At 33.3% G+C, this 23,019-nt stretch overlaps 1 protein-coding gene across 2 annotated transcripts; it reads right to left on the reverse strand.

The window, feature by feature from the left end:
• Positions 1-1,075: 1,075 nt before the first annotated feature.
• LOC125652728 (ribonuclease Oy-like) lies at positions 1,076-19,206 on the reverse strand. Of its 2 annotated transcripts, none has more exons than XM_048882111.2 (10): positions 19,025-19,206; positions 18,708-18,766; positions 15,534-15,600; positions 12,847-12,902; positions 10,273-10,348; positions 6,816-6,883; positions 6,439-6,552; positions 5,971-6,019; positions 3,859-3,930; positions 1,076-3,763 (listed from the first exon to the last, which is right to left on the reverse strand). In XM_048882111.2, the coding sequence occupies exons 2-10, from the start codon at positions 18,758-18,760 to the stop codon at positions 3,590-3,592; spliced, it is 729 nt and encodes a 242-aa protein (XP_048738068.2). In that variant the 5' UTR covers positions 18,761-18,766; positions 19,025-19,206; the 3' UTR covers positions 1,076-3,589. The 2 variants fall into 2 exon arrangements, with proteins under 2 accessions (XP_048738068.2, XP_048738067.2); XM_048882110.2 differs by having other exon boundaries at positions 18,886-19,194.
• Positions 19,207-23,019: the final 3,813 nt, after the last annotated feature.

The raw sequence follows: 23,019 nt of genomic DNA on the forward strand, positions 1-23,019 counted from the left end.
ACAAACTTGAATCTGCACTATGTCAGGAAGCTTTTATGTGAACCTCAGCTTTTCTGGCTCAGTGGTTCTTGAGGAGATTTTTAAAGATTTTCCCTTTATATTTGTAAGCAAAACTTTGATCCCATATTGTGGCCCCCATCCTACAACCAGGGGCCATGATTTTAACAAACTTGAATGTGAACTATGTCAGAAAGCTTTTATGTAATATCAGCTTTTCTGGCTCAGTGGTTCTTGAGAAGGAGATTTTTAAAGCATTTTCCTATATATTTGTATGTAAAACTTTGATCCCGTATTGTGGCCCATCCTACCCCCAGGGGCCATGATTTTAACAAACTTGAATCTGCACTATGTCAGGAAGCTTTCATGTAAATCTCAGCTTTTCTGGCTCAGTGGTTCTTGAGAAGATTTTTAAATGACCCCACCCTATTTTTTTATTATCTCTCCTTTGAAGGGGGCATGGCCCTTCATTTGAACAAACTTGAAAGCCCTTCACCCAAGGATGTTTTTGGCCAAGTCTGGTTATAATTGATCCAGTGGTTCTGAAGAAGAAGTCGAAAATGTAAAAAGTTTACGAACGGACAACAGACAATCAGAAAAGCTCACTTGAGCTTTCAGCTCAGGTGAGCTAACAAAACAAGGCAAAGAGCTTGTTTACATAAAAAAGAATTGTGAGTGCTGTATCTCACTTGTAACTAGTTAAGTGTTGTAAAAAATAAAAATGAAAAAATAAAATTTGAAAATTTTCAGCTCAAAATCATGTCCATACCTCTTTAAAGATATGTAAGCATTAACTTTGGAGAAAGCGTTTCGGAGTTTATTGGCAATATTTATTCATTTGAAAGGTATAAATTCCTTTGTCATATATTTTTGGCATATCAATCTTGATTTTATTCCAACATTTTGATAGCCAGAAAAATTTCGTGCCAAATACAAATCAGACACACAGGTTTGCCTAAAATTTGATACAACTTATGAGTGAAAAGTTTTGTTGCTAATAAAATTCTTGTTGGTTGTAAAATGTTAGTCATCAAACATGCAATGTCCACATCCTTCACATAAAACACAAAAGCTCAAATATTCTAATTTCATTTATGTCCCAAATATTGCAGATTCCTTAATTTACAAAGTAATTAATATTTACATTAGTTTTTGCTTTTATCTTATTTACCACTAATCTAAATAGATACATGTCTTTAGGAGTATAGCGATTGCAATTTAACATTTTCACATATTGCTGAACAGCTATTTAGTCAAATTAAGAACATGCATACAATATGAAATCTATAGTTTTGCAACTGAAACCTTTTTATTATGTCATTCAGAACAAAAATGAGTCAATCTGAAATTCAATATACAATATACAGTAAAACACAGCAAAGTGCTAGAACAATTTTGATTTATTACAAATGTAAATTGTTATATCCAATAAGTTCATAATATGTTTTAAAACTACAGGGAATGAAAATCACTTCACTGTAAGCATTAAATTCATTATAAGTGTGTTCTCTATAACTGTGTTTCACTGTATGTTATGTTGGATCTTATCTCTACATTGCATTAAAAACATATCTGAAGGCACATAACAATGAATGTAAATTCCTGATATTTGTTTTGCATATACATTGTAAAGATTATGATGAAACAGAAACTTTCTATAATTATACAAAAATGTAATTTTAAAATAAACCATTTAGTTTATGTAGACATCAGAATTTTTTTTTAAATAAATTTCTACAGGTGTAAACACAGAAAATTCCTGAGGTTGGGTTTCAATATCTCAAATGAGTAAATGAAGGATTATTTTCTCGCATTTCATTCACTTTGATGTTAATTGGGAAAGCTGATAAAATTCAAAACAATAAAAATCCTCATTTGAACTTAAATGCAAAAACCCTAATGAGACAGTTAGAAAGATCATATCTGGAAATAGTTTGCACAAGAGTGCTCAAAGATAAGCTACATCAAATTGAAATTTAAAGAAAACAATACAAATAATTTTACTTCACCATGAAAAATCTTGCATGGGTGTCTGATATACTGAAGAAATCAGTCTTGCATGTTTAATTTTTATGTGATAATGCACAAGTTGTAATAAAATGTATTGTATCTTCTAATGCACCCTATGTTTGCAGAAAGGGAAACTGGAATATTGTGCACTTTTTCAACAAAACTCAAAAAAAGAAATTCTGGAAATGTAAACATTTATAATGTTATTTACCTTGGAATCATAAGAATTTGTTCTATAAATATCCCACATTTACATGCGTGTGTACTCTTCATCAAAATAAAGTCAATTCAGGGGGCCAATACACAGGTACTTGTTTCATAGACTTTGTAAGCTATGTGTTATAAATAGCATAGCTTACAAAGTCTATGAAACAAGCACCTGTGGGCTAATACCACACACCTTTCAACATTAAAAGAGTATCTTCTTTATTTACAGTGGTGAAAACTACACCATAAATACAATTCTTTCTTCCAACTCACTAAGTTTTACTTTAGAAACATTTAAGACAATTATTTTACAATTAGCAATGCATTTACATAATATCACATATAATATCAAATAGACTAAAGGTTAAAATAGAACATACACTGCTACTGGGGAATGTTAAGAAATATCTTAAGATACAACAGGTACCAGTTTTAATATGAGCAAATTCATTTTTAAAAGATGATGTCCATTGAAATCTGACACTGTGTATAGTATAAATAGCACTTCATGTCAGGACCTAACATTTGGGGGGGGGGGGGGGGGGGGGGGGGGTTACATTGACTACTATGTATTTCATCAAAGGTAATATTTTTTCCTGTCATAAATATATTGGATGTAATACAGAGTACATTTTTGCTATATTTTTTAAAAAAAAATGTAGTGCAGTGACAAGAGTTATCAACTTATCTACCCTTTATAATATTTTTTATCCAGATTCACTCAAGGGTGTGCGGGGATTAACCCTGGCCTGTATTCCATACATCCTGAGGCTACAGGTCTCAAATAAAGCCAGGATAAATCCCCACATAACCTCGAGAGGACCTGAATAAAAAATTTATTTCCTATGTAACCATATGATATTGCATGTAATTATTTAGTGATTAAAATAAGAAATTCATGCAAGATATTTTACATGTTCAATAAGCCAGTTGTAAATAACATAATGTGTGGAATCGTGACAAAGATGTTCAATGGAACAAAAGTCATGATTTTTTTCTTAGCATGCACAGATACAATGCTTTGTGATGTTAAGTTATTTAGCCCTAGCTTCAGTATGGTGTACGGAAATTTACACCCAGTTTGTTAACCAATCGAAACTCGTTCTACAAGATACATATGAAATAATAGTTTACATTGTGACTTTTATGGGATATTATAACCAACATATTTCCATAGTTCAAAAATTAATTAATATCTTTACATAATGTGCATTCATAATTCTAAATTAATAAAAACTTTGTTGATCCACAATATTCTTTATGCAAATGCCTGCCTGACTTTTTTGGGGACAGCCTCTTAAAAGATCACAATGGGGTTTGATATAAGGGAAGACACACTGTGAGCTATAAAACTAAACACAATGGTCGAAATCAATCAGATCACAGAGAGTTCAACCTTGAGTTCTTCATCATGAAGAGGCGGGTAAAAGACTGGCTCGTGTTTCGGACAGGTGCTCTGGGGAGTTTTATCATTGTAACAGTCTATTAACTGAAATTTCTTGTTCACACAAATCTCTATTTCATACAGCAACTGTTTCTTTGTTTTCTCCTACATTAAAAAGATAAAAATCATATAAAATACAATTACATCATACAGTTTTTCAGATAATTGTTTTAAAAGTTATTCCCCTTGATACAGCATACCTTGTCATAAACACACTGTACCACAGTATTCACACCAAGTTCTCTTTTCAGAGCTGCCTCTGTAGCATTAACCTTAAAAATAGAGCATAAATTATGTATAATACCGGAAGAATGTAATGCTGTTATATTTGTGTTAGTACAAGAACATAATGCTTGACCATTATCAAGGGCACCACATGCAAAGCAGATCCTCCCCTAGCTTATTACAGAATTACTCAATAAGTATCATTAATACTGAAAGACAGAGTTCTACAACCTGGGACTGTAGATAGTATTCTGTGTTCACATCATTGTCATATCAACTACTATTTTCGAACTACAGGTGATTCTTGATAACTCAAAGTTCAAGCAACCTTGATAAAACTCCGAGAAATCGAGAGTTCAAGAGATCGAAATTTGGAAATTGAAGGTCCGAAATATGGTTCAGATTTTACAGTAACCGGAAATGTTTACCAACAAGATCCTATCGTTTTGACATGTTTTCCTTCATATTTGTCAGGTAGTTAATTTGATATGAAAATAAAGAACCTTATTTTGCATTAATAAAAAGATTTCTAAGTTTATGTATTTATTTGTTTATCGCTAACTAAACAGTGCACAATGTTATGTCGCTTTACACAAATCAAAACTTCTAACGAATGAGTAAAACAGTGTTTTAGAGTAACTTTACACAAAGAACAAACTCGAGAAATTTAACAGTCTGTAGATCTCTAACTTACAATGTAATGTCTAAAACTTACTCTCTCGTTGTCAAGTCAAAACAAATTACAGATTTTAGTCATAGTTGGATTATATAATTTTAATCACCACAAGACCCCATTGTAAGGTATAAACTGATCAATTAGCCAATTATATACTCAAGTTTGTCACCTCCACAAAGAAGCATGGGGATGTTTCACCCATGTAAACACATAACTACCACAGACACACTATCCTCCAGCATTCAACAAAATCCAGGTAAAGTCCAAGTGGAAATTATTACAAGATTGGGTAATGGTGGGTATACGCTACCACCACTTGAGATCGAGAGTGAAAAACAATGAAATGTGTTTTACGGGACCCAACTTCACTTTGAGAGATTGAACGTTCGAGAGATCACTAGTAAATTGGCTCTGTTATATAGAGAAAAATTTGGGACCATGATTTCACTTTGAGAGACCGAGAACTTTGAGAGATGGAAGTTCGAGTCATCACCTGTACAACCTTTTGACCTTGGTGTTGATGGTTATCTTCCTTACAATACCTGTCCTTACTGTAACAAGTATAAGACCATCATCCAAACGACTACTCTATACACGGCGTCCACAAAGTTTTTCTGGCTGCACATGTATGCATAACAAATAATAGTTAATTAGTTTAATCAGGGGTACATGTTTCAATACACCCCAAAGGTAACAAAAGCATAGGAAAAATCCTGTGCACTTCTGAACAGATCTAGATACTGAATTTATAATCTACTAGGATATTTCTCTGTATGCAGTAGATTTTCTAGAGCAACATAACTGTAATGAAATATGCTTTTGTGACATGACTACAACTATGTGCATATGGGAACAGTCATTGTGATGTAATACTCACTTTTACTTGGACATAAACCTGACTATTAGATAACAAGATGTGACTACAAAAAACTTCAGAACTGTACATATTTAATATTTTGCTTTTTATAAGTTCATATTTACATTCACTGAATCTTTCCTCTTATATTTCTTTTGAAATTGACATTGTTTTCATCCTAAATAATGAATACATGTTTGTTGCAAACTAGTTCAATCTGGTTTATTGGTACCGCATGTCTGCGTCATCATTACTAAATATGGAGCGTCACCAAGGTCAAAGGGTATATTGGTTGTTCTGTGTCAACCATATTTTAGAACGAAATTACATAAAAATATATATAATAAAATGTTTTTCTTTGTTGTTTTATCGGTGATGAAGGTAGCAAACATTGCAGAAAAAATTTGCATAACCTACTAATAACGCAAGTTGTGAATTTTTCTGCAATGATTGCTACCTTCATCACCTGATAAAACAACAAAGAAAGAATGTTATTGTTTAAATAAATCAAAGTGTACATGGAAGGGATACAAATTTTGGTCTGAATCCACCTACCATGTAGCCTGCTGTGTTGCTTGTTATTATTCCCTGGTTCAGGAGTATTCTAAAGCAAAGAAGACAAATTCAGTTAATTAATATTTCGTAAATATTTTTTACTGAATAAACTAGGTCTAGAACATCTACCCAATTCTTCTTGGCCTGTTTGATTAGAAATTTATATCATGCATCAAATTATAGCAAAATTTACACCCAAATTTTTTTATTTGCAAACAAAACACCTTTTCTATTATAAAAAAAAATCCATAGAATATGCCGGTAAATTGAGAGATTGTATTACTTTTTGCATGGTGAAATCCTACTTCAAATTAAATGCTTTAACCAGCTGTTATACAAAATGGCGGTGTAGTGATCCACCTTAATATTCTTTGCTTTTGCTATCAAAACTAAAAATTGAAATCATCAAAACAATAAATGCCAAATAAGCTATATAAAGTAAACATTGAATTAGAAGATTGAATTTACTTTGTAAGGTTGTACTTGTTATACAACTGAAGTCCCATACTGAAGTATTTTAGCTGATTAGAGGTAGCAGGCAAGGAGATAGCACAAGTTCCATGTTTAGACCACTCATGTTTCCTACAACAGAAAGTTCCATAAGTCATATTATCTAGTCTGACATTTTGTCACAAAATTACTGTATTATTCTGAATGAATTCATGAAATTACAACTGCAGTGAAAATAACAAATCATAGCAATTACTTGAAATTTAAGAAAACCAAAATACGCAATTTAGAGGTGAAAACAGATTTCACTACTTAAGATAAACAGGAGTCAAATTAAAGCTGTGTACAGTATAAACATGTCAGTAAATTCTCGAACAAAAATCAGAGTTACCTACCAAAAACTATTCTCCTTTGTATCAGGAAAAAGATTTGGCCAGTCCCTCTTCAGATCTGATACCAATGGCTGAAACAACAATGAAGATGTAAGTACATATACATATGTGTAAAACTATCTCTGTGAATATAGTGTAGTACTAGAACTGCATGTCTACAAGAAAAAGAACATCATGGAGCCTACTCCATCTGTCACTATTTTAGTTCACCAATAAGTTCAAAGAGGTATGGCTAAATACATTCTGCATACCTCTGCACTTCTTACAAAGACAGACGTTCATTCACAAGATGTGTGTGGAACAATATACCATAGGACTGGAATTTTTGCAGGTTGAAATTTTTGTGATTTGATCCTTTAAAGGCAACAAATTATATCCTGCATTTCCAAATTCTGTGGTTGCATTATACCTTTATATACCTTTATGTATCTATATACAGTGTCACCTCAGTCTATCACCACCCCCGAATGCTGCAATCAAAATGTGTAGGACAGATTTCCATACACACTAAAAAAACCCCGATATAATGCCAAATTCACCTACTGCCATCTGCCACCCATTTTCAGGTACAAAGGTCAAATTGGAAGTTGTAATTATACATAATTGGTCTGTCTAGTAAATCGGAATGAATCTGAATTTAGCGTGTGTCATGAAATTGGGTAAGTATTGGTAATTGCAGTAGTAACTTGATTATATAACCATTTAACAAGAGATGTTTGTAAAACACATATGCCCCCCATGGTGCAAAATTGAAAAGGGTTATACACACACACATCATTTAATTGAGAGTAGTATCATCAATTTAAAATATTGAGCGGACAATATTTTCCTATGTCAAGAGTGGATTGACCATGTGACCTAAAAATCAATAGGGGTCATCAACTCCTGAAGATGTACCAGTGTACCAAGTTTGATGTCTGTCAAGCAAAGGGTTCTCAAGATATTGAAGGGACAGTATATTCCTATGTCCAGTTTGACCCTTGATCTTTGACCATGTGACCTCAAATTCATTAGTAGTCATCTTCTCCTGATGATGTACCAGTGTACCAAGTTTGATGTCTGTCAAGCAAAGGGTTCTCAAGATATTGAAAGACAGTATATTCCTATGTCCAGTTTGACCTTTGACCATGTGACCTCATATTCAATAGGGGTCATCTTTTCCTGAAGATGTACCAGTGTACCAAGTTTGAAGTCTGTCAAGCAAAGGGTTCTCAAGATATTGACCAGACAGTATATTCCTATGTCCAGTTTGACCCTTGATCTTTGACCATGTGACCTCCAAATCAATATGGGTCATCTCCTTCTAAAGATATACCAGTGTACCAAGTTTGATGTCTGTCAAGCAAAGGATTCTTGAGACATTCAGTGGTCAATATATTCCTATGTCCAGTTTGACCCTTGACCTTTGACCATGTGACCTCAAAATCAATAGGTGTCATCTTCTGATGATGATGTACCAGTGTACCAAGTCTGATGTCTGTCAAGCAAAGGGTTCTCAAGATATTGAGCGGATAGTATATTCCTATGTCCAGAGTAGATTGACCCTTGAACTTTAACCTTTTGCCCTGAAAAACAATAGGGGTCCTCTTCTTTTTATAACCAACCCACATATGAAATATCATTACAATCAAGTGAATGGTTCTCAAGATATTGAGCGGACAACTCATGGTCTACCACACGGGGTTAAGACCAGCAGTTTGACCTTGACCTTTGACCACGTGACCTGAAAATCCATAGGGATCATCTACTCTCTAAGGAAAGCCTCTGTATCAATTTTGGCTATTATCAAGCAAAGAGGTCAAAAGATATTGAGCAGACAACACATGGGCTTAAGACCATAGGTTTGACCTTGACCTTTGACCATTGGACCTGAAGGTCAATAGGGATCATCTACTCTACAAGGGGAACCCTTGTACCAAATTTGGTAGTTATCATGCATAGGGGTCAAAAGTTATCGAGTGGACAACACATGGTCTACCACATGGGGTAAAGACCAGCAGTTTGACCTTGACCTTTGACCATGTGACCTGAAAATCAATAAGGATCATCTACTCTCCAGGGGCAACCCCTGTACCAAGTTTGGTTGTTATCAAGCAGAGGGGTCGAAAGATATTAAGCGGACAACACACGGTCTACAGACCGACCGACCAACCGACAGTTGCAAAACAATATGCCCCCTTTTTCAAAGGGGGGCATAAAAATTGTTCTCTGAAATTGACCAGTAGAATTGCCCACACATCAGTCTGATTCAAATCAAACCTCTTACTTCGCTCGATATATGGACAGTCGCTGCGACTGTATCGAGCGAAGTGAGAGGTTTGATTTTAATCAGATTGCCCACACATAAACAACGGAAAAATGAAATTACTATCAGCTGCTGTAAATTTTGTGTATCATGTGACCTTTGTGTGTATTGATGTGTGTGACGTCATATTTCTGTGTTACAGAAAAATATGCTCAACGTATTTGGTCACCTCGTAGAACCTACCATACCACAAATGAAATGATCGTACATATACATGTATTTATGAGTTTTACAAATGCACAAGCAGAGAACATCCCACTATTTAACGAAGCTTTAAGAATTAAAGCAAAACAATTTCATGCATTTCCATAACTTGTCATATGTGGATGGCAATAAAAGGGCAATAATTTACTAATTGATCAACCACATTTTTTTCAAATTGATAAACTAAAATGGTCGAACTTTTTATAATGCCACCCTTGATATAACGCCAAAATAGGCTGGGACAAAAGCTGGCGATATACTGACGTGACACTGTATATATTTGTAATTTTTTCGGATTTTTCCCATTCACAAAATTCCTCAAAAAATCACAGATTGTGGCCAAGTATTTGTGACAAATTTGATCCTAACCTTGATATATGACCTTGGACATTATCAGTCACAGTTTGACCTTGAACTTTCCATTTACCAAGAATGAAGTATGTACTGATCTTTTATTATTTAACAAGGAGTATTTGTTTAACACAAATGTCCACTATCAAGGCAAAGTTCTAATGTTGAATTTTCAACTTAGGTTCCCACCAGGGTAATAATAGTCATCACACTGGAAAAAATACATGTATCTCCTTATAGAAACAGAAATGTGTGCCCTTTGGCCCCCTGACCCAAGACGAAATCATTAACAAGCTTTTTATAAAACCAACCTATGGTGCAAATATGAATATATCCATGTACATTTTCATGAACAGAAGTTATGTCCTTTGACCCCATGACCCTATTAGCATTCCAAGACAATAAGAGGGTTCCCTAAGAAAAGACACAGAGATTGTAATACGACTTTAAGTACATGTAACATAATCAATATGGCAACATCATTCATACTTTATTCTCTTGTATACATTAATTCATAACTTACACATTCAAATCAAACTTGTCTTGAAGCCTACCTTGACATTTATATGAAACCTACCTTGACATTTATATGAAACCTACCTTGACATCATTTATGTCAAAAGGCCACGAAGAGTTACAATTTTCTGGTCCTCTACTTTTAGAGTCTGCAGATGGCCTATAATAACAAAAGGTAGCAATGACATTTTAGATAAAAACCAGAAAAGGACATGACATTTTTTTGCCATCCATCAGTTTGATACCAGACTTTCCAGCAATGCTTTTAATTCAATTTTTTTTATCTTAAAGGTCCAGTGTACTGGGTTAAGAACAATGATGGAATCGAGTCAGATTTGATTGTACAAGGATCTATGTGCGATAATGTCCTGCTTTCACTAGGCATTTTGTTACGTGAAATGATGTGAGGCTTTAAAAGTTTTATCTTTAGATCCCAATAATTGAAATGTTTATGAAGATAATGCATAAACAACTTTTCCTTTTACTACACAGTGATAAAATGACTTCCTCAATTGCTTCTTTTTTCTTTTCTTATTCAATAAACAAAAACCAAATATTTTGTATACTAACTTAAAGGTGGTTTTTCATAAAAGTACACCTACAATGTTGACTGTTAACATTATAATTTCCCCGTTATATATGCACAAACATCCAAGTATTCAAGTCATAAACCTTGCAGAAAAAATACATACCTAACCCGCATTAGCAGGTTCTGCAATTTTTCAGTAATGTTTGCAACCTATATCACCAGTTTAACAAACCAAAGAATTATTTCAGACATAATTTATATTTACGTTTTTCTGTTTTTTGAAATATAAATACAGTAAAATATCTCTATCTCGAAGTCCGAGGGACCTTGGAAAAACTTCGAGATATCCGGGGGTTCGAGATATCCAAAATCGATCTTGGATATCTTTTTTGAAGGAGGATAGCTGATGCATAGTATGGGATTTGCATTATAAACAAAAACCCTGTTGCCGTTTCTTATAGTTTAAAACAAGTTGATAAATTAATATTGTGGAATTTCAAAGACAAACATTTCGGTTTTTTAAAATATAAATAAACATCCAATTGAATTCACAATGTGTTTCAAAATTAAGATGACCGTACCTGTATGCTTACTTTAAGTTTACTGCTGTCCAGGCTCGACTGGGATGTAGTTTTTGCATTGTAATGAAAAACTTTTAAATGTTTATTAAATAAATTCTCGTGTTTTCTCTGTACTAGTTTTAATGATGAAGCGTGTATTATTAATTGCGTTATCGTTTTTAAGAACTTTACCTTCAAACGTACTTCGACGATTTTGTGAGTTTATCTACCCCACATGTTAATGATAGAACGTGTGTCTTTCAAAACACCATCCCTGGAATCGGGTGTGTTAGTTCATAATTGGCGGTGAACTATAGCCGTAATGTTGGAAGACGTCACTTATCACCCTGTTGAACCGTTTATTGCGACCTGGGTCTACTCGGAAAAGGCGCGTGTGGATTAGCGGTCATTGATTATAATTGATGTAGCCGCGGGTGTGAATGTGTGACTTAACACCGCCAGATATGGTAAGCAGAGCGGAAAATTTACTGCACTTCAAGATAAACCAGGTGAATTTAGGGTATGGGATCTTGAAAATACTTTGACATAAGTGGAGTATTCGAGATTACCATGTTCGAAATATCAGAAGTTTTTTAAATCATTTATATAGGGAAAATGGCTGGGACCGGCGGTCGACTTCGACTCAAGCGGGGTATTCGAGATAAACTATATTCGAGATGCAGATATTTTACTGTATTTTCAAGTATGTAAAATATAGATATTATTGACCTATTTATTCAAACGTATGATCACCTGACCATGACTTGTCTTCATATTGGTATTTCCATATTTGGACAATGGAAATAGTCCAGATGGAAACTCTAAACTCATAAAATAAACCATATCATATACATATTGGTCATCGTCTGATACCCATGGCTGACCTCGTTTGAGTAGAAGCTAGGTGAGATCAGTTACAGGTATCTGACAATGAATATAGATATGCATTCTCTATTACTCTAAATTCAAATAAAATGTTGAAAAATACACCAGAAAATATCTTTCCCGACAATTTCAACGATGCAGTGAAAATAAGTTGCGAAGTTCATAGAATGTGCATATTCACACACAGACAGACAGCACTAAAAACCAGATCTAACTAGATCAAAACAAAATCTGCCTTCATAGTCGTGAATGACAAGTAATGGATTTCAATAGAATTTTAAAGCGGAATAGCAGAATACACACAGTGAATGTAAATATTTGTATCACTTCTAAGGTCTCCTTTAAAATATGAATTTGCAGGATATTCTCTGGCTACATGAGTGTCAGTCAAGTCTCTTCAGATTGGACACATGTTTAATTTGGTTCCAAACAAAACTGTTTGGATAAATAAAGCCTCTAAATAACTGAATTGTATTTATTAATAACATGCAAAACATTGTTCCTAGAAAATATATCATTCAGATTACTGACATCATTTAGATGATGGCATTCACAGAAATGAAGTCTGACTTTGTTTAGCCACTGACTTGTTACATGACATCAGAATTCTGACATAAAATATTTGTTAAAGAATTCAGTGTATCTGAATACTGTATAAATGTGATCGAGTATAAAGATCCTCACCATAATCCGTGGATTCCCCAGCCTTGCACGGATTGGGGTATCTTGCAAGGTGTGTGCTAAAAATACAACAATGTTTTACAAGTACATCTGTGCATTCATAGCCATCATTACAATTTACAATAATTTTTTATGTGTATTTTCAAATTAAGATCAAATATAGGCATTTCCATGCATTGGCATCATAATCATATAGATTTCAAGATCATGCAGGTATAAAAGTTTTAATGCAATGAGAATCAAAAAATTGCAGAACCTTTGATGTTTAAATCAATCATTCACAGTCAACTCAAATGAAGCACACAGTCACTTGAAGGAATTAAGTAACTATGTGATGATGTCATACAGACTGCCAATATAAAATCTATGATAAATCGATCTCACACAAGCATACGATAAAAAAAATTCTGCAATTCTTACATAAGGTGGAATATCATATATTTCAAAGTTATTGTAACACAAATCCAGTGCATGACCTTGATCTATTGTTACTTGGATCATATGCAACAATCTTAGCATCATGTATCATTTGTGAAATCTATTGATTATTCGTTACTCAATGAGCTGAGGATATTATTCATGCAGCAATAACAATACTGGGTAGAGTGTTTTGTTTCTTCTCATATCAGTTTTAGTTTAAATCACCATTACGTGTATGATCTTGTGACAGGGAATTTTGTTGATACTGTTGGTTTTGCCTCATTGCTAATGTAATACAATGATGTCATACAGTGATGTCATAGCCATAACCCAACACTATGTCTCAAACAACCAATAGTTAGGCAAATATCCTCGAACCATACAAAATCTACTGTAACTTATGTACTGACTGGATGGAACCATCTATACATAGCCCTAACTGAAATCACCCTGCAGAGTCATGAAATGTGCATCATTTAAGTATCACGTGGAACAAATTTATACCACCAACAACAATGAATATCAAGTTGTAAATATCAATGGTAACGTCTCTTAACAGATATTTCAAACTTGGTTCTAGAATGTAATGCCAGAGATAATATACGCGTCCATTATCCTGACATTACATGACTGACTGATGATTCTTCATATTTACATTTCCAATGTTTTTGTTCTTGATATCTCTACCAGTTCTAATGACGGTCCTATCTCTACCAGTTTTAATGACGGTCCTATCTCTACCAGTTTTAATGACGGTCCTATCTCTACCAGTTCTAATGACGGTCCTATCTCTACCAGTTCTAATGACGGTCCTATCTCTACCAGCTCTAATGATGGCCATATCTCTACCAGTTCTAATGATGTTCTAATGATGGCCATATCTCTACCAGTTCTAATGACGGTCCTATCTCTACCAGTTCTAATGATGGCCATATCTCTACCAGTTCCAATGACAGTCCTATCTCTACCAGTTCTAATGATGGTCCTATCTCTACCAGTTCTAATGACGGTCATATCTCTACCAGTTCTAAAGACGGCCCTTTCTCACATTATCACCAGTGTGAGATTGACTTTACCCATGTGAGACAGCTATGTGAGATTTTTCTGTCTCACACTGCTGCGAAGTCATCTGATTGTGACGTCATAAATTTTCTATGATTTACGTTACACGGTGAAGATTTACGTTACACAGTGAAGTAAAAATATTTTGCATAAGATTGTTATCTTTAAATTTTAATGTAGTATAGCTTTCTGGTGGACAACCTTGGGTTTTTTAGTTTACCATTTTCGGGTATGCTCTTTCTGCCTATCTAATTAGTTTTTGCATCGAAGTTCAAATGAGGATTTTGATAATCTAAAATTTTCTGAAAGCTCCTAATTTTATGCACTAAACTGTAGTTAAAATGTGAGAAAAATAATCCTTCATTATTTACTCGTGCAGGATAGGGAAATTCCACCTCTGGAACAAAATTCGCTGTCTAGGACTCGGCAAAGCCTCGTCCAAGACTGCGAATCTTGTCCCCTCAGTGGAATTTCCCTATCTCACACTCATACTAATGAAGGATTCTATTAATCTCTACCAGTTCTAATGACGGTCCTATCTCTACCAGTTCTAATGACGGTCCTATCTCTACCAGTTCTAATGACGGTCCTATCTCTACCAGTTCTAATGACAGTCATATCTCTACCAGTTCTAATGATGTTCTAATGATGGCCATAGATCTACCAGTTCTAATGACAGTCCTATCTCTACCAGTTTAATGGCGTTCTAATGACGGTCATATTTCTACCAGTTCTAATGACGGTCATATCCTCATGAATGTGATTTCACAGTTGTGAACAATGTACATATTATGAATCTTGATAAAAAAAAAGTATGTCTATTTTAATGGCTGGGAATTGAACATGTTAACATGTTCATGAAGCATGCTGGTTTGAAGCATTGCACTTCATGCTCATGTACTGAATTTTTGAAAGTAAAATTCATTTCTTAAGTGACTCTGCTCTGATTCAGTATGTTTGCTCTCTCTCTCTCTCTCTCTCTCTCTCTCTTTTTTTTGCAATTCATATATGTATGTACTTCTTTCCCCTACATGCTACATCCACATGTAGTTTGCAGTTCATGTAATCTGTAGTTAATGCTGTAAACATTTTCTTGACATTTCCCTCTTTACTTCTTTATAAGCTGTCTTGCTGTTATGCCTTCTGGGCCCAAAATTGGAATAAACTTATCTTATCTACATATATCATTGAATATATTTGGACTGTACCTGTGCACACACAGCAATTGGCCACTGCTGGGCAAAGGAAAAGTAGCTCCAGCTCTCCACAGCATCTCTAAAACAAAAATAATTCTATTATACATCATGTATATATTTACATTTATCAATGTACCGACCCTTTAATTTGACATAAAAACCTTACATATATCATAATAAGAAGACAAGTTAGAATACATCGTATAAATATCTATACATGTACTACTAAAAATATAGACTTGTTTTATTCCATCATTCGTCACAGTTAACTGGAAACATAAAAAAAAATTTAATGGAAGTCGGTAGGTGCCAGGAGTATCAATTTAAAATCGATTTAACTGGCAGCTGCCACTAAATGGTAGCCACCTATTATTTAATTGACGTCTCTCTCTCTCCCCCCCCCCCCTCCTTTTTTTCAAAATGAAAGGGGTTGCAACTCCTGTAACCCCTTTTCCAATGATTAGTTATAACCTATTTCTGTGTTTTACAATGAAGAATGTTATCATTTGTCAAACTTGTGGTCAATTTATAAATTCATATGAATGTATCAAATGAGAGTCATTATGTACATGTGTTACTAGTACGTCCACAGACAGGTGTCGTGAGCATGAGAAACTTGCATCATTTTCATAAAAATATCAAAGAACAACAAACTTTTTCACTTAATTTTTACACTTTAGATATATATATGTAATACAACAGAATCCCAAGTTGTTGGTAAATTACATGTAAAGAAAGAAACATAAAATTGTTTAGTAAAGCTTTGGTGCTTTCTTCAAATCTTCAATGTAAAGCTTCTGAAGATTTGAAATGAGAGCAATAAAGCTTTACTAAACATTTACTTCACTAAACATGAATTTTATTTTTCACACACACATAATTTCCAATGATTTTGTCTTTGATAATTGTAATGATAGCCATTTCTTTGTGAATGTGTTGCAATTGTGAATAATGCACGTATGAACAGAAAATTAATACGTCTATCTTAACAGCTAGGAATTCTGACAGAAATGAAAGTAGAATGTAGATATAAAAAATAAATTTCAGTTTTTTAAAAATACTTGAGGATATGAACTGTGACACTTCACGCAGTCATATTTTATGAAGTGTGTTGATATATGACAATCAAACGCTTTTTATTTTCTGTAACAAATAAACATGAAATATAAATTACCATGTGCTTCCCCTTTATTATATACATGTATCCTCATCACACATACAAACAGCATAGACAGGTTTTCCTCATATTTGAAATTTGTGAAAGACAAAAGCGATATAACATTTTATGCTCCGAATAAGGAAGCCTCTATGACATAGTCGCAAGTTTCTGTATGAGGATGTTTAAGACAATTAGGTCATTAACAGTTGTTGTCTACACCATGTTCCATTTGCTCCGAAGATAATAATAATAATAATTAATAATGATTGGTTTTATATAGCACTTTTCCAGCTGCTCAAAGCACTTTACAATACAATATTACCCCGGCAGACCTTATATCAATCTAGAACTTTCTCAGCTTCCTGGGAACCATACTGGATACTGGGAAGATATGTTACACAAAATATTATCTATCAATTCATAATCAAATTCTGCAACATTTTTATTAACAATTTGATGATATGGTTTTTGTAAATACACTAATTCTCTAATCAAATGGTTTTTCTAAATTAAACTTTCTATCTTCTACATTTTTTTATATGAGATCTTCGAAAGTTTTGAGGAATAATTCATAGCAGAATTTATTTATCGATAACACATTACACATCTCCATTTTTTATTGAAGAAATAACTTCATCTCTTAAAAATATGTAAGAGGGCAAGAACTGAAGCTTCATGTTGGCATACTTCATGAAGTGCTTATATGCTTCATGAGCTATGTCAAACGTGAAGTGCTAGCTGATATATTTTCAAAAATTGAAATTTCTTTCTTTTATTTACAATCTACTTACATTTCTGTCGGAATTCCCAGCTGTTAACATAGATGTTCTATATTTATCAAGATTCATATGTGCATTGTTTCCAACTGCAGTATGTTCATGAGAAAATGGGTGTCATTACATTTTGTAAAGATTTTGCAAAATCATTGGAAACTGTGTGCCTCTACTTATTTGAAGCAAACAGATGTGTCATGTAAGTGCACATCAATTACTAGAACCAGCTGAAGTTGAATATAAATTTCCAGATATGAATTATGAAAGACTGCTGTTCAGATGTATCAATCTGTAGGATTTTTTCAACAATTTTTAGTGTTAAATCTAGGATCTAGAGAGGGCACACATATCATATATATGTTAAAAAGGGCACTTTTCATTAAGGCAAGACAATTTCGGGGCACTTTCATTGTATCATACTATGATAGTAATAGAATAATCATTTAGTCTCTTTAAAAGTTAATAACTGGTCCCTTGATTTTAAACTTTTCAATCAACCTTGTGAAATAAAGAACAATTGTTTATATTAACAAATATTTTTTAAAAATTCATAGAGAAAAAAGGACATGGTGCAGTTAAAAAGGGCATGGCACCAGCCAAAAAGAGCATGGCACGGCACCATGCTAGTTTGCTTTAGATTTAACACTAAATTTTGGTGCATTAAAAAGCACACCACACATTCAGAGTCAAGTCAACTTGTACCCTGACCGACTCGTACCCAGGTCAACTCATACCCAATAGGTCAATTCGTACCCAAGAATCTGGTTACGAGTTGACTCCTCCTCTTCAATTGATGACAACTCGTACCTAAGCGATATGTCACTTATATGTGCATAGATATATTGCATTATGGGCAGATTCTTGGGTACGAGTTGACTTTTGTCTTTTGGGTACGAGTTGACCTATTGGGTACGAATTGACCTGGGTATGCGTCGGTCAGGGTACGAGTTGACTAGAAATCACACATTCAGAGCAACAGAGATTCGGTGAAGGTGTCAGTCCAAATATCCAGCTGAACCAAATCTCAACCAAGATTAGGGGGAGGAGAAACAAAAACAATAAACGCATGGGGTGATTTTAACTTTGCTGATTTTACAAATTACACTATGCTTCCATTGTTTATATCCTCGTTATATACAAAAACTAAGTATCCATTCCATGATTCTCTGAGAATTACTAACATAGTACCAAAAATTAAGAGAGAGTTCATTTCTCATCAAAATATGTAACACGTGAATTACTCCTGCTACTTACGTGAAAACTACAGGAAACGCTGCGATGATGAAGATGCCATATATATACTCCATATTTGTCTGAAAAAATAAAGGCTTTCTTTAGAGTTTTCCACTGCTGGAGTAAACAAACCTTACACGGCCTTTGCTATCAATTCATTTTATAATGGTTGAATATCCAGTAAATAACTGAAACGTACACACGTGATATCAAACAGATTTTGCGTAAATTTAATAACAGGAACTTGAATTTCTCTGTTACAGCTGAGCTAAGTCATCACCACTTAACACTTGAACTTTTGTTCATACGTCGCATGATACATGCGTGGTACACTTCACCTTTTCCCTTCTTTTCGATGTTCGTATCTTTATGATATAAAAGATAATCCAGATTAAGGTGTTCCTACATTTTGTGATATGTCAGTAAAATAACCTCTCATTGAATTTTGTAAAAATGATAAACAAAGTAATATGCAAATCACGTCGCCTGTCTGCGTGTTTACTATGGCTTTACTTATCTCCCGTATTGAAGACCTCCACGTATGGGTGGTAACTCTAATATCCAGTTGAATCGTCAGTAGTAAACAAGATGAAATATTTCTTTTGCCATTCAATTTTTTACTATTAACGTTTAAGGAACACAACTTATCACAATCAAAATGGTGTAGAAATAAACCCACTGAATGATGGGGCCTTTTTTTTTTCTCTATGTATCAGAGTTTCGATTTTTTTTATGTTCAAAGACAAGTTTCCTAAATACCAAAAATGGTTCAGATACTCAAGGCTCTCCATTATCGATTTAAGCCTTTACATATATATCTATTTTAGAAACATATTGCAATGATATAATTACATAATATGGGGTGGATATATAGGTTAATGGAATCGATTAAAATCATCACCATTTGATCCAGACAAACTTTTAAAATCACTGTGGGAAGCTTCATAAAAATTATTCTAAATGCATTCTTAGTGTGCAGAAGAAAAGTACAAATATTGCTGTACTAGGCTATCAGAATTGGGGAGATTTTCTCTACATTATGATATTTTGAAATCAATCATCTGTTGTTGGTACAAACTTAAAAACCTAAATGTATTTTAAGTACTTGAAAAGGATGCTTATCTGTGTAGTAATCTTTGCAGTTCAACAACAAACTGTCATGGTAATCATCATCACTAGTAATAATAATAATAATAATAAATTCTTTTATTTAGACAGGATAGCACAATTAGTACAAATGACTAGTTTACATTGTGGTCCTGTATAAAACATATTTACAGAAAGATAAATGAGAGAATAGAAAAATAGATAACATAATATAAAATATATACATAAAATACACACACGATATCACTGGGGGGAAAATAAACATATACACACACACACACACATATATACACATATACATACATACATACACACACACATACATACATATATATATATATATATATATATATATATATATATATATATATATATATATATATACATATATACACACACACATATATATACACACATATATATACATACACATCCACACATACATACTCATACACACATACACACACATACATACACATCATATCTATATATCACTTATTTGAGAAATAATGCTGCAAATATGCTGATTTAAAAGATGTAATAGAACCACAGCTTCTGACAGACTTGGGCAACTGATTCCATAAAATTGTAGAGGATACCTTAAAAGACCGTTTATAATATTCAGTTCGAACTTTTGGTAAATATAAAATGCCACTATCGCTACTTCTTGTTGTTCTGGAACTAACTTGGCTGACAAAATTAAAAACGTTCATATATTCTGGTGTCATGTTATTAAGAACCTTAAAAGCAAGCACTAGTTTTCTATATACAAAATAATCATGAACAGGCATCCATTTAAGAACACTAAAAATATCAGCTGTAGAAGTCTGAGTTACTTTCACCTTCAATATAATTCTGGCTGCCCTTTTCTGTAACTTAAAAAGTCTGTCAATAAAAACCCTGTTTTTGGCTGAGCACCAAACTGTGCAACAATAATTAAAATGGGGAAATATAACAGTGTTATAAATTTTCAATAGTGCTGCATTTGACATAAAAGTTTGCAAACGACGTAAAATGCCTATTTTCTGTGAAAGTTTCTTGCATAAAGAATCAATGTGTACAGACCAGGTTAGACATTCATCTATTTGTACACCAAGAAGTTTGGCCGTTTTAACAGTATCTAAAACAATATCTCCTACTTTGATACACATTTTTCTACACTTTGAGAGTTTTTGTGCAGTGCCAATCAACATACATTGTGTTTTCGCTAAATTCATCGTAAGTTTATTACTTTCCATCCATTTCATAGAGTTTAAACGATCATCATGTAACCTTTGCTCAATAACATCAATAGATTGATGTGAAACATCCTGAGATGTATCATCTGCATATATAGAGGCATTTGAGTGCTTTAGGCATTTAGGATAATCGTTAACAAATAAAATGAAGTACAATGGACCCAATATGGACCCCTGGGGCACTCCTATTGTAACATCTTTTTCATCTGACAAAACACCTTTCTATCTAACACATTGTGATCTTCCGCTAAGATAAGACTGAAACCATTTAAAAGAATTTTGACAAATACCAAATGACGAAAGCTTGTGTAACAATACCTGGTGGTTTACAGTGTCAAAGAAAAAAGAAAAATCTCTAGAATATGTTGAAATTGTATATCCGTTCAGAGATTATTATATAGGCAGTATAATGAAAATTGTAAATAAACTACTCTGTGATAAATACATTGAAACCTGGTACAATAATCGACATGAATTAATTGATGGGAAACTGAGCACTTATAATAAGGAGCACTTTGGTTTTGAATATTATTTGAATAAAATTCAAAATTTTGATACTAGGGTACTCTAGTAGGGCTGAGCTCTCCTTCAGTAGATATCTAGGCGAGTCAAGTTAAAAACTCGTTGATTTCTCAGGTACTTGTCAGCGAGTTCTGAACAGAGGACGCTAGTAAAACTTCATAATTCACTGCAATATTATACCACATTTTGTAGGTGTTGTTACTTTATTTTAACCAACAGGCTAAATATATATCTGGAATATAGTGTTTGTTTACATTATTTTAAGAAATATCTAAATTTTTCGTTTCAGGTCATTGTTCACCGTTTGGCCCGATCAAATCCAACTAACTATATACGTACATATTTACATAAAAATACCAGTGCATTGTGTCAAATTTTCCAAGATTATGCTTTATCTTATTTTAAAAAAAAACCAACTAAACAAAATAATGATGATATTTATATGGTTGCAAATAATCACTTTAAAGCACTGTACACAATAAAAAATTATATGGTATGGTATAATAGCAATAAAGGTCAATTATGATGGCTATGTGACAGATAGTATTAAAACTATATTAGCAAAACATCAATGAATAAATGTAAATTAAAATCAAAAATGAATAAATAACAAGAAATTAATTAAAGATCATGAATTGATATTCCGGGTAACTATCAATCATAGATGAAATTAATTACGGATGTCTTTATATGTCGTTCAATACTTTCTCAAATCACAAATTTAGTAATAATCGGAATCGGGTCCAAATATGGCTGAAACAAATTCCTTTGACAAATATTGCAATGTTATTTTATAAAAATGTTTAAATGTAAGCGCTATACATATGAATATTCACAATTTTATGAAATTCCACCCGCGCACTCTGGTTAGTAGTACCCAGGAGAGCGAGATCCGATTTTATTTTTGTGAATGTACTTCCACCAATCTATAATATATGATGTAATTAAATATACATGTATTAGCCTTTAACTTGTGGTTCATATTTGATAGTTTATACGTGTTTATAACAATGGGTGAAGGAAATTGGGTACAAAGGACCGCGGGTTACCTAAAGTGAAAGATACCAAGAACGCGGAATTAGGACACTAGGAACAAAGTGATATGAAAGTTCAGATAAGGAATTTATTAATATTTTAATCAGATTGCAAGGACCGGGCTCCGTGACCATTAACTGAGAAAAGACTTGTTAAATAAAAAACTGCGATTATGTATTCCTAGTTTATCAAAATTACAAATTCCTTACCGATGTTTTGTATCACCTTCAAAATCTAATCTCAACATGAATTTTACTGACTGTCTATATCAATACTATATTGTTTAGATTAATTTGTTAATATCGAGTACCTAAGAAAATTCGCACGGATGTTTGCTTCATGAGCTGAATTCAAGGTTTGAAATGATTCGAGAAAGAACCATGATAATGTGTCACAAGAATATAAAAAGACATTCAATTTCTTACTAAATT

The sequence above is a fragment of the Ostrea edulis genome, chromosome 5, assembly GCF_947568905.1.
Source record: "Ostrea edulis chromosome 5, xbOstEdul1.1, whole genome shotgun sequence".
Taxonomy (NCBI): domain Eukaryota; kingdom Metazoa; phylum Mollusca; class Bivalvia; order Ostreida; family Ostreidae; genus Ostrea; species Ostrea edulis.